This window comes from Punica granatum, chromosome 2, assembly GCF_007655135.1.
Source record: "Punica granatum isolate Tunisia-2019 chromosome 2, ASM765513v2, whole genome shotgun sequence".
NCBI classification, from domain to species: domain Eukaryota; kingdom Viridiplantae; phylum Streptophyta; class Magnoliopsida; order Myrtales; family Lythraceae; genus Punica; species Punica granatum.
In genome coordinates, this window is record NC_045128.1 from 23,284,388 (window position 1) to 23,295,888 (window position 11,501).

General features: G+C 39.6%; 1 protein-coding gene across 2 annotated transcripts; it reads left to right on the top strand.

Annotated features, from left to right (window-relative positions):
* The first annotated feature begins 718 nt into the window (after positions 1–718).
* LOC116196314 (mediator of RNA polymerase II transcription subunit 25-like) lies at positions 719–9,779 on the top strand. 2 transcript variants are annotated; one of them, XM_031525976.1, is made up of 16 exons: positions 719–923; positions 1,269–1,395; positions 1,613–1,637; positions 1,774–1,837; positions 2,465–2,595; positions 3,785–3,991; positions 4,088–4,153; positions 4,418–4,628; positions 5,161–5,231; positions 5,312–6,139; positions 7,418–7,471; positions 7,692–7,720; positions 7,857–7,925; positions 8,038–8,122; positions 8,581–8,667; positions 8,978–9,779. In XM_031525976.1, the coding sequence occupies exons 2-16, from the start codon at positions 1,298–1,300 to the stop codon at positions 9,617–9,619; spliced, it is 2,667 nt and encodes an 888-aa protein (XP_031381836.1). In that variant the 5' UTR covers positions 719–923; positions 1,269–1,297; the 3' UTR covers positions 9,620–9,779. The 2 variants fall into 2 exon arrangements, with proteins under 2 accessions (XP_031381836.1, XP_031381837.1); XM_031525977.1 differs by having other exon boundaries at positions 720–923; positions 5,164–5,231; positions 8,978–9,619.
* The last annotated feature ends 1,722 nt before the right edge of the window (positions 9,780–11,501 follow it).

Genomic DNA, 11,501 nt, shown 5'->3' on the forward strand with positions numbered 1-11,501 from the left:
GCGGCAAAGGAAAGTGAAGATCGAAAGGACGCAAGCTCGAGCAACAGCTCCGATGAAGAAAAGGAAGAGGACTCGATAGAGGATAACATTGAGAATGCTGGCCCTGTTGCAGTTGTAGAGGAGACGGTCGAGGGAAGACTGAGGATTTACGGTTTCGCTCGTAAGAAGATTGAGGGAAGGACGAAGCCGACGTCGTTTTTCATTCTTGGGTCTGCAGGTTACCAAACGACAACATTTTTGCATGGGGGTAAGGATGGTGCAGCGTCGTTTTTGTTTTTGGGCTTGCAAGAAGCAAAACGACGTCGTTTAGGTAAGGACCTGACATAAATTTGACGTCGTTTCTGCCAACTCAACTTTCATGTCACATTTATGTTCAACAACTTGACGTCGGGACCAAACTGTTAGACGGAATTGAATTGGGGGATCAAATTCTTGTTTTTGAAAATTCAAGTAGTCAAGTGGTGGCTATTGAATAATTGGAGGATTACACATTTAGTGGTCTCAAAATGTATCCCCTGCCTCCTCCCTTTCCCGTGCCTTCTTCTAACAAATTTTACGGCCGTATCTCGTGGTCAGACCGAAACCAATGTTCCAATAGAATTTATTTGAGCCAATCATCTCAGATTATCCGACATCCATATTCCAAAATATATATATATATATATATTTTTCAGACTTAAAAAGAGAAAAAATAAATAAAAAATTCAAGGCCCAGTTCATTTTCTCGATGGGCTTTCGTCTCCCTCCTCGTCAAAGCTCACCTGAAAATGTTTCCTGGCATGGGACTTTCAATTCAGACTCTGCCCTCTCTTCTCTCTCTCTCTCTCACACTTTCGCTCGCTCTCACGGCAATCTGAGCTGTGACGCAGCTCTTCCCGCCCCTTTGCAGCTGCTGCGTCATCTCCGCCAGACGGATTGACGAGGTGACGATTCTCATTTTAGGGTTTTTGTCAAGGTTGCAGGAGAGACATGCTTGCTATGTTATGGCGTTTAATGTTAATTGTGATCAGCTACCCCACTTGACCCCATTTCGTCTCCCCTCCTTTTCATCAAGCCAAAGACGCGGGACGGACAGAATTTGTGAACGCCGTTCCGAAAAACATAATATTTGTGGAAAGATCACTCTTTTCATGTCTAATTTCTAATTGAGATGATTTGGAAACCATTTTAACTTTAACGCCTATATCGTTCAATTCAGCCCGGAAGCTTTATCTTTGTTTTCGCAGCATTAACAATTCGTCGCCATTTTATTCTGTGATCAAATGTAGGCTGTGAAATTCTCTTAACGTGCCACGAAATGGCGGATAAGCAGCTGATTGTGGCTGTTGAAGGCACGGCTGCCGTGGGCCCCTACTGGCAGACCATTGTTTCAGATTACCTTGAAAAGATTATCAGGTCCTTCTTCACTGACACTGTTCTTTTCCTTTTGGCAAATTTCGATTTCAGTTTTACGTGTAGATGAATGAATTCTTTTCACTTACAGTATTCAGTATGATCTTAAGAAGGTTCATAGCTTGGTTATTAGTAACAAAAAAGTAATTTTTCAACACTGTACAAGGTCCTTTATTATGAGCTGACTATTAAACCGGTCACTGTCATGTTTTTTGTTCAGATCTTTTTGCGCGAATGATGGGAAGGTATGCTTCTTTCCCGATTTCCATTATTGTCACTTGTATTTTGCAGCTGTAGTTGTTCTCTGCTTTTAGGCTTCTGTTGTCTATTTTGCAAATTATTTGTCTAAGTTTCTGTTTTATATGTTTTTCTTGTCTACAGAAACCCCCTACGGTCAACTACGAGCTCTCCTTAGTTATGTTTACTACTCATGGATCTTACTGTGGTATGTACTCTTTTTCCCAATTATTAAGTGTCATTTCAATTGCTTAAAGTTGAAAATATGGAAAACTATTTGTGATTGAGTTCTATGGCTGCTACTCATACGGTAGAAACCACAGCTCGATAATAGGGGAGTTGTTATGGGAATTATTTCAATGTGTCTGCTTTCACCTTTTGAGTCGTAGATAAAATCAACTGCATTCATGCTGTTGCTGTGACTTTAGCGACTTCATGTTTGATCATTTATTTTGTTGATGAATTTCAATGTATAATCTAAACCACTCTTTTCTACATTTTTTTTTTCTGTTTTGGGATAAGTGCATCCCTTTATTGAAACCTCAAACCATATACAAAGAGTTCAACAACCATTTACATAAGTTCCTGCAATGTAAAAGATACAGACCAAGGAAAAAATTTAGCCTTCAATGCAAATTTAGGCAAAGAGGATTTTCACTTGAGCGTAATATTGAACTGTTAAGCTAGTCGATGCTGGTGGTGTATTACCAGTGAGTTTGCAATTAGAAGGGGTATAACGTGTAGTCCTTCAGAGCTGTTCGTATTTTTTCCTGGATTTCCTTGTCATATGTTTTGAACGCCGTTTATGGAGACTTTTCTCCTCTTCCTTATGCAGATTCCTTAGTACAACGAACTGGCTGGACAAAAGACGTCGATATCTTCTTGCAGTGGCTTTTGGCGATGCCATTCAGTGGCGGTGGTTTCAATGATGCTGCTATTGCTGAGGGTCTTGCAGAAGCTTTGATGGTATTTTCAGCTTCTATTTATAGTTATAAAACCAGCATTCCAAGTACTATCCTGATTTGGTTGATTTTGTCTATGCCTGAGCTCGTATTGAATTATAGCTATTGTGATGGCCACTGCTTAAGTTCTTTAACCTTTATCTTGGTTACTTTGGCTTATATTAAAGTGATCACTATGTGTCTTTAACCAATCATAATGATATATCTGGCTGGTGCTCTGCGGAAAATGTAACTTGTGCGATAGCACCTCAACTAATGCTTGGCTACTGCAGATAATGTAGGAAAAATTAGCTGAAAATTATTGATTATTTTGCCTTTGCATGTACTTTGGTGCTCATGATTCCTGGTACGAAGGAATCAATAAACTGGGTGCATGTAGCGAATCTTACACTCTCTTCCAATGTTGCAAGGCTTAGTAATTCTTCGTTATTTTATTTTATTTTATTTTTTTGTAGTTGTCGCACTTGTTATTTACTTTTGCCTGGATAGGTGCATTTTGAGGAAAAAAGAAAAGAACTGTTAATGAATATTATAAATGAAATTTCTTCTGATACTGTAACAAACATAAATCCTAATCAGAGTGGAAGGAGTCGGCCGCGGCTAGATCTACTACATCTCTTTGGCAGTGGGCTTTAGTCTTAGAATGTCATTTATCTTCTTTAGGCTAATGATAATTATGAATCTATTCTGAGTAGGGAAATTCTTTTCTGACACAACTTTTGGACCTCTTGACATGTGGACAAGGAAAATTTTCTCTAGTTCTTACTTTCACTGGAGCTGCCGAATGCTTTCTCCGGCATTTTAATTAAACTTAAATAGGTGGCGATTTGTAGTCTGTATAACCGTTTCTCATGTGATGAACAAATTTTTACTTGGATATGTTTTAGTATAATTTTAGATATCCACTAAATATGTGATTCTTAGTGTGAACTTTAAACAAAATCAGTCATAGAAGCTAAGCCTTTGAACAATACTAAATTGTTAAGGATAATTACATGATATTGTATTTGATGGGAGCTTTGAACAAAAGTATGATGGGAAGTAGGTTTCATTCTTTAGTGCTGATATCTTTTTCTCTTAAAAATTCTTTTAAGCAGCTGGTTCATATTGAAGCAAACTCTATAACTTGAATAATAAGAAGAGCAAGTTGAATGGTTTCCTTCGCTAATGAATAATTGTGATGTGCCAATCAGATGTTCCGTATTGTCCCAAATGGAAGCCAGACACAGCAAACTTTGGATGGGAAAGGGCATTGCATTCTTGTTGCTGCTAGTAATCCTTATCCTTTACCAACACCAATTTATCGACCAAAAGTGCAAAAATTGGAAAATGACAATACTGAAGCCCAAGCAGAAAGTTGTCTATCTGATGCTGAGACAGTTGCTAAATTTTTTCCCCAGGTAGCCTCTACGACTAGTGCTGATGAATTTTTCCTTTAAAAGATACTGACAGAAGTTTATATAATGCAGCACTGATTAACTTGAACCATGTTGCAGGGCTTTGTTTCTTTATCAGTTATTTGTCCAAAGCAGCTTTCAAAACTTAGGGCAATCTACAATGCTGTAAGTATAACTGGGGTACTTTATCTTGGATTTGTTATCTTAGTTGTTCTTGGTAGTGGACTTTTTTCTGCATCTCAATTATTCTCAGAATAATATATTTAGGGCTCCTGTTGTAATTACTTTGAAGTTTTATATTCTTAGGATAGTTGAGATGGCGTATGCCGTTTCAGCAAAGGAGTCAGATAAGAAAGCTTGCTAGTATAGATACATCATATCCTCCACTAACGCTTGGGCATGCTGCTGATGAGTTATTTCGCTTAACAGGGAAAGCGCAATCCCCAAGCACCAGATCCTCCAGTAGATAACACCAAAAATCCTCAGTTTCTTGTTATGATATCAGAGAACTTTATGGAGGCTCGTGCAGCTTTAAGCCGTGCTGGAATTTCAGCTTTATCTTCAAATCAGGGTCCTATGAAAGTGGACATGGCTCCGATCACTTCAGTGACTGCGCAGCCTCCAGCATCAATTCGATCAGGTTCTTTTTATGTGTAAAGCTGCCCATTCGTTTTCTTTTCTTTTTTCCTTTGAGATTTTAGACTGGATTAATTTTGATTCTTCAGTCTTCACTATCATATCATCTGAGTTTACTTGATGTGCTGCTGCTTGACCTCCCCATACTGCCACATAAATTGTTCTAGGTAATTTTGTGGGGATAAAAGAATAATAGATGCATGTGAATCATTCTCTTCGTGAGTCAACAATAAAAATTCTGACCATAAATATCATGCTCTCAATGACCAAAAATGTGCTCTGTTTACTGAACCCCCCACCCTGGCCAACCAAAACAATAAAAAGAATGAGAAAAGAAATAAAAGCTGTGTGCGGGATGAAGTTGCTATGTAACTGGGCTTTGGGTATAGTCTTGCCTATACATCTATCTGTTTGCGACTGCAAACTAACTGGAGCTCTTACAGCTATTGATACAGCAGTTTGGAATATCAATAATAACCTTATTAAATGGGGACTGACTGCTTGTCTCAATTTCCTTATCTTTGTCCTTAAATTAGCAGCAAATGGATCTATGCTGAACCGGCAACCTGTTTCTGTTGGAAATGGTCCTACAGCTACAGTGAAAGTGGTAAGACTTCTTTGTGTATGTTAGAGATATGCCGATTTATATAGTGTCAATGATGGAGTTATAATGAGTACGCTGTTCAGGAGCCCGCAACTGTGACTTCTATGGTAGCAACTGCACCTAGTTTTCCTCAAATTCCTCGCCCTGCTTCTCAAGGAGGTGCACCAACCTTGCAAACTTCATCACCCCCTTCTGTTGTTTCTCAAGACACAACTGCCAGTGGTGATGGCATACAAGATCTGAAGCCAGCTGTAAGTGGAGGAATGTCACAGCAACCGCTTAGGCCTGGGGGTCCTGCTAACTCAAACATTCTGAACAACCTTTCTCAAGTACGGCAAGTTGTGAACTCTGCAACCCTAAGTGTTGGGACCTCAATTGGCCTACCAACAATGAACCAAACTCCCATGGCCATGCACATGTCAAACATGATATCATCTAGCGTGATCCAATCTTCTGTCCCTCCAGCTGCAACTGCTCAGAATGTGTATTCATCTCAAGGCATTCCATCATCTATAAGTGGTTCATTCTCCACTACCCCTTCTAACATCTCTGCCAATTCAAGCATTGGAGTGCCCCAACAACCTACGGCAAATCTTCAAGGCATGGGTCAAGCTGTGCAGGGTATCGGCCAGGGGAACCTGACTGGAGGATCTCAGATTGTTCCTAGTGGAATGGGGATGAATCAGAATATTATGAATCAAGGCCTTGGTGCAGCGAATGCCTCTTCTGGGACTGGGGCTGGAACTGGGACCGGGACCGGGACTATGATCCCTACTCCTGGAATGGGTCCGCCAGGGATGCAGTCACTTGGTGCAGGGAACAATCCTAATCCTGGATCTAATATGCAATTGTCCCAGCCGTCATCTAGTGCTTTGCAAACAGCACAGTCTAAATATGTCAAAGTCTGGGAGGTATGAAGTTATTTCTAGAATATCTGCATTAGTATTAGTTTGGATGCTTCCAATTGAGATGATGGTGACTTTTTCTGTCATTGCCATTCTTTTTCAGAATGATATTGGTTGTTTTATCTTGAAATGGTTTCTCATGTTGAGCATGATGATCTTGTCTTTCGTCTTTCAAAGGTTAAATTTTCCTGGTATATATAAATATATATTAATTCGGACCCCTGCAGGGAGACTGCATGATTTGTTTTCAATGAGAGAATGAGAGACTTCCATATAGACTTCTTGATCAATCCCCAAACTTGTGGTTACCCAATTCTTTAATTTGCAATGTCCCCTTGGGAAGTTGTACAGTGCAATTACTTTAAAGTGGTTGCATTATACAATCAAAGTAAATTATCTTAATTGGTGGTCAATTACTAACAAAGAAAGTAAAGTACACAAATTTCGAAGTATATTACATAGATTTTGGAGAAAGCTGCAAAAATTTTGAAACAATGGACACAGGTTTCAATGAGATTTACTAAACTTGTTAGTAAAACACTTTAGTTTTTACTTAAAACTTTTTGTAGTTTACTTGATCGTATGGTTTTTAAGTACTTGATCACAATGCGTGGGCACAATTGGCCAGTATGTTTTGAAGGCTTCTGTTGATATAAATGACCTTTTCTATTTGTGCATGAACCTGCTTTTTATGTACGTTGTCTAGAAAGGAGTAAATATTAGGCAAGTGTTAAAGGTTTCAAATGATATGCTAGCATGCTGCCGAAGAATCTATTGCATCTTTGGAAAATCAATTGATTCAATTTTCATTTCCATGTTAATTTGGTTTTAAATACTCTCTCTGGTCCTGGTAATAAGTTTTAGTTGCTACCTTTTCCCTTAAAAGTATGAGGAATAAATTTGCTTTCATTTGTCAAAGTTAGAGGAGCCAGATAAGGAATGAGTGTCCTCTTGAATCATTTTAGCTATAATTTTCTTTCTTAGTTTGTTGCTCCAAATTTTGAAAGGTTCCCTGAGGTGCGTCAAATTCATTCCACTATAAATGCTTGTGAAATGGTTTGGAGGGTTTTCTCACCTCATGAACACAGAAGCGTTCTTTCATTAAGCTTCGATCCATGAGATGAATTGAAATTAATAAGATTTCCTAATTTAGAAGGAAAATTGAACTGTATAGACAGCGTCTGCTAGATTTGATGCTATGAGCTTTGTGGTTTGCAAGGAAAAAGTTGTAACTGTGATGGTTTTATGTATATATATGCTGACTATTCTTTAACTTGCATGCAGGGAAATTTATCTGGGCAGAGACAAGGGCAGCCAGTCTTTATCACCAGACTAGAAGTATAATTTTCAATCATAGTGATTTTTTTTTCCTAATTAGACATGAGGCCCTTGCGCTTTTCCCTCATCGGAAGAATCGTTGCTTGTATTTCTTTTATCTACTCCTGTTCTCTTGCTCTGATGAACTTTTATTACTGTGCGGGCTGTCTCTTCTGCTAATTCTGTACATGAACTTGAACATTTTGTTTTGTTTTGTTTTTATTTTTTTGGTCTATGCCAGGGTTACAGAAGTGCATCGGCATCAGAGACGTGAGTTCTGAAATTTATTTTACTTCTCATTCAGTTATGGGAAAACTTAGCTGCAGCTGATAATGCATATTCGTTGTTTGTCAATTGCATCTATTATTTGGTAACAAACTATTTTTTTTTTCTTTTCTTTTTTCAGGCTTGCAGATAACTGGCCTCAAACTATGCAAATAGTTCGTTTGATATCTCAGGACCACATGAACAACAAGTTAGCTCAGTTTATTCTAAAATAATATTTCTGGGTTTTAGAGGTTCTGCCATCAGCTTGGTGATACTTTTACATTTCTCATTCTCTTTATATTCTTCCATTTTTATGACAGGCAATACGTAGGGAAGGCTGATTTCCTTGTTTTTCGGGCCATGAACCAGCATGGTTTTCTTGGACAGCTGCAAGAGAAGAAGCTTGTAAGTTCCACAGCTTTGTTGTTATTCTCATATGAAATTTGTTGTCCAGAGTCCTGCTACTTTAGCTGTTCTTTAATATTTTTATCATGGCATAATTTTAAAATATTGGGTGATGAGAGGAAAATTCAACCAAATTCCCATCGTCATAGCAAGTTATATGATATGCTTCATCTCAGTCTCACTCAAACACTCCCTCGGACACACTTAAACAAAAGACAGCCACCAATATGTATAAAAGAGAATGATGGTACTTTTGGAAGCACCTTTTGAATCACTCTTCAATGCATAGATTTTTATCGCAGCCACATTGATTCTGATAGACGATACAGACAAGCTATTGAAATATACATGTTTTGCCCTAAGGTACATTTTACTGGTGGAAAAATAATGGAGGATCATCTGTTGTGAGATATTATTGACAAAGGATTGATATTCTGTTCTGCTTCTGCTTCCTTCAGTGTGCAGTTATCCAGTTACCCTCTCAGACTTTGCTCCTCTCTGTTTCAGACAAAGCTTGCCGCTTGATCGGGATGCTTTTTCCTGGGGTAAGAATATTCATTTTAATTGAACTTCTTCTTTTTCGATAGGCTACTTTTTTACTGAATATGCAACTCAGTTCACTATTGAAAATAAGGAAAGAATGAAATTTTCCTTTGCCTGCAACATTCTCATCTTTTCCCATGGTACTATGGGTTTAAAAAAAGTCTCAATTGATGGAGAACTTGGGTTGTTCTTTGTGCAATTATGAGTTGCAGATTCATGTGTTTTGTGCATTCAAGCCATGCAGTTTCTTTTTTATCGTTTTCTTCTTCCCTGTGATGTCAAATGAATTCTCGACTTTTTCATGTGACACAGGATATGGTTGTGTTTAAGCCACAGATACCCAGTCAGCAGCAGCAACAGTTGCAGCAGCAGCAGCAGATGCTAGCGCAGCAACACCCGCAGCTGCAGCAGCAGCAGCAGCTTCCGCAGCTCCAACAGCAGCAGCAGCTTCCGCAGCTCCAACAGCAGCAGCAGCTTCCGCAGCTCCAACAGCAGCAGATCCCTCAGCTCCAGCAGCAGCAGCAGATCCCTCAGCTCCAGCAGCAGCAGCAGATCTCTCAACTCCAGCAGCAGCAGCATCAACAACAGCAGCAGCAGCATCAACAACAGCAGCAGCAGCAGCAGCAGCAGCAGCAGCAGCAGCATCAGCAGCAGCAACTGCAACAGCAGCAGCAGCAGCAGCAGCAGCAGCAACAGCAGCAGCTTTCCCAAATTCAGCAGCAGCTGCAGCAGCAACAGCTCCCACAACAGCAGCAGGTTCAGCAGCTCCCACAACAGCAACAGCTTCAGCAACTTCAGCAGCAACGCCCCCAGCAGCAGCAGCAACAACAGCTTGTTGGAACAGGAATGGGGCAAGGGTATGTTCAAGGTCCGGGACGGTCTCAGCTAGTTTCTCAGGGACAAATTTCGTCTCAAGGGCCCCCCACAATGCCTGGAGGTGGATTCTTAGGTTAATAGGAAATTGCAATTATATGATTATAGCGGTCTCAGAAGATACGGCTCTGTCGAAGAATAAATTTGTTAATAAATGAAATCATGATTTTTGCCACAAGCTGGGTAAATAATTCTCCAGTAATTTCAGAATATAGATTGTGCATTATGCATAACTTAGTCATATATGTGTATGCATATAGTCTTAGTCCTCCTTTTTCCTTATCAGTTCCTGAAAATGGGCACTGGAATAAAAGAGAAACAAAATAGATGTGTGGTAAAGTGGTAATTTTGTCAGGAATTTGTTTGAAGAGGCAACCTGTCCGTTTGGATGCGGTGAATCAACCCAACATTGCATCTGTTGGGTGTTAATTTTAAATGAACAGGCAGGAGATAGAGAGAGGCGAGGAAAATATTGAGCCATACGATGATAATCTATCCATCCTTGTAATCAGAGCAAAGTTTGTAAAATTGATCGGTATGTGAGAAAAGTCTCAAAAGTATCTAGAGGGTATGATGTCTTACTATTTATGGAAGCTTCAGTAGAGAAGATGGAGATGATTCGCTCTGTTCTTGATCATTTCTGTGCCGCATCAGGACAGAAGGTAAGCGAGACTAAATCTCTGTTTTTCTTCTCTGCATCTGTACCAGCAAATATTTGAGCTGAAATCCTCCATGGAAGCTCTTTTACTGCTGCAACATCGATAGGGAGGTATCTTGGAGTTCCTATAGTTCATAGGAAGGTAGGGCGAGACTACTTTCAGCAAGTAATGAGACGGGCACAATCTCGACTTGAGGTTGGTCTGCCTCAATGTTGTCTTTAGCTGGAATGGTCACGCTAGCTCAGTCTGTTATACAGGCCATGCCATCTTTTACGATGCATATCATGAAATTGCAGAGTACAATTTGTTCTATGATCGATAGGCTTTGTCGGAACTTTATTTGGGAATATTCGGTGGGATGTTATCGCTTAACCGAGGGAATGTGGGGGATTAGGCCTTCAACGTTTGGAAGAGTTTAAACGATGCACTGCTTGCGAAGCTTGGTTGGGACTATCAAGCATGAAGGGATGAGTGGGTGGGGGTGCTTTGAAGTAATCATTGGAGGAATCTTATTTGATGGCGGAACATTTTGGCTAGGATGAGGATTTTTTCACCAAAAAGGTACTCTATACCGATCCTGAACGGTGCAAGTTGCTTTATAAAACTTAGAAGGTAAGTCGAGTAGTTCCAATTACTTGCGGTCCATTTCAAAGCTATTGCGTGTGCTTAACAAACTATATTCCATTGTCATCTCGATGTATTTTCTAGGTTAGATGTGATCAGAAACTATATTGCAGTCCAAATATGAAGCTTTTGTTCCTTCTTTGCAGTTGAAGTACGAAGGTCACTGATCTGAAGCTTAAAGCTTCATCCTTCTGGATGACCCGATGAAGGTCCTTATCCACCGAGGATCTCCTCCACTGAAGGCCCCATCCAGTCGGGACTTCCTCTACCAGTGGCCGAAGGTTTCTTTGATGATGAAACTCCTATTCCATCCCGAAGCTATACCGTATAAAATCCGGCACTGTACGGAACCCAATTCTCATGTTGAAGCTCCTCCAGAAACGAAGATGGATTTTTGTCCTTCACGTTATCTATTTTTTGGTTTTCATATTCAACGATCACATAAAGTATGATGAATTTTCTGTTTTATTTATTTATTTTTTATTGTTGGGGAGAAGGATTTCGCTCTTGAAGGATTTCATTGTTGGCCATATTTTCTTATTCATGTGGTTATGGACTATTTGGTTGCAGGAAAGATTTATATGAAAGTTGGAGTTAATTTCGAATTTATTTTGTCAGCTGATGATTGATATGAGCTGTATCAGTATTTTCTTGGTTCTTTGACCATTCTTATCATGTTA

What these genes read in the sequence shown, in the direction of transcription:
- LOC116196314 (XM_031525976.1), top strand. Translation starts at nt 1,298, where the DNA reads ATGGCGGATAAGCAGCTGATTGTGGCTGTTGAAGGCACGGCTGCCGTG. An exon ending in AATATGTCAAAGTCTGGGAG is followed by an intron (nt 6,140 to 7,417) that starts GTATGAAGTTAT and finishes ACTTGCATGCAG; the next exon opens with GGAAATTTATCTGGGCAGAG. An exon ending in AGTGCATCGGCATCAGAGAC is followed by an intron (nt 7,721 to 7,856) that starts GTGAGTTCTGAA and finishes TTCTTTTTTCAG; the next exon opens with GCTTGCAGATAACTGGCCTC.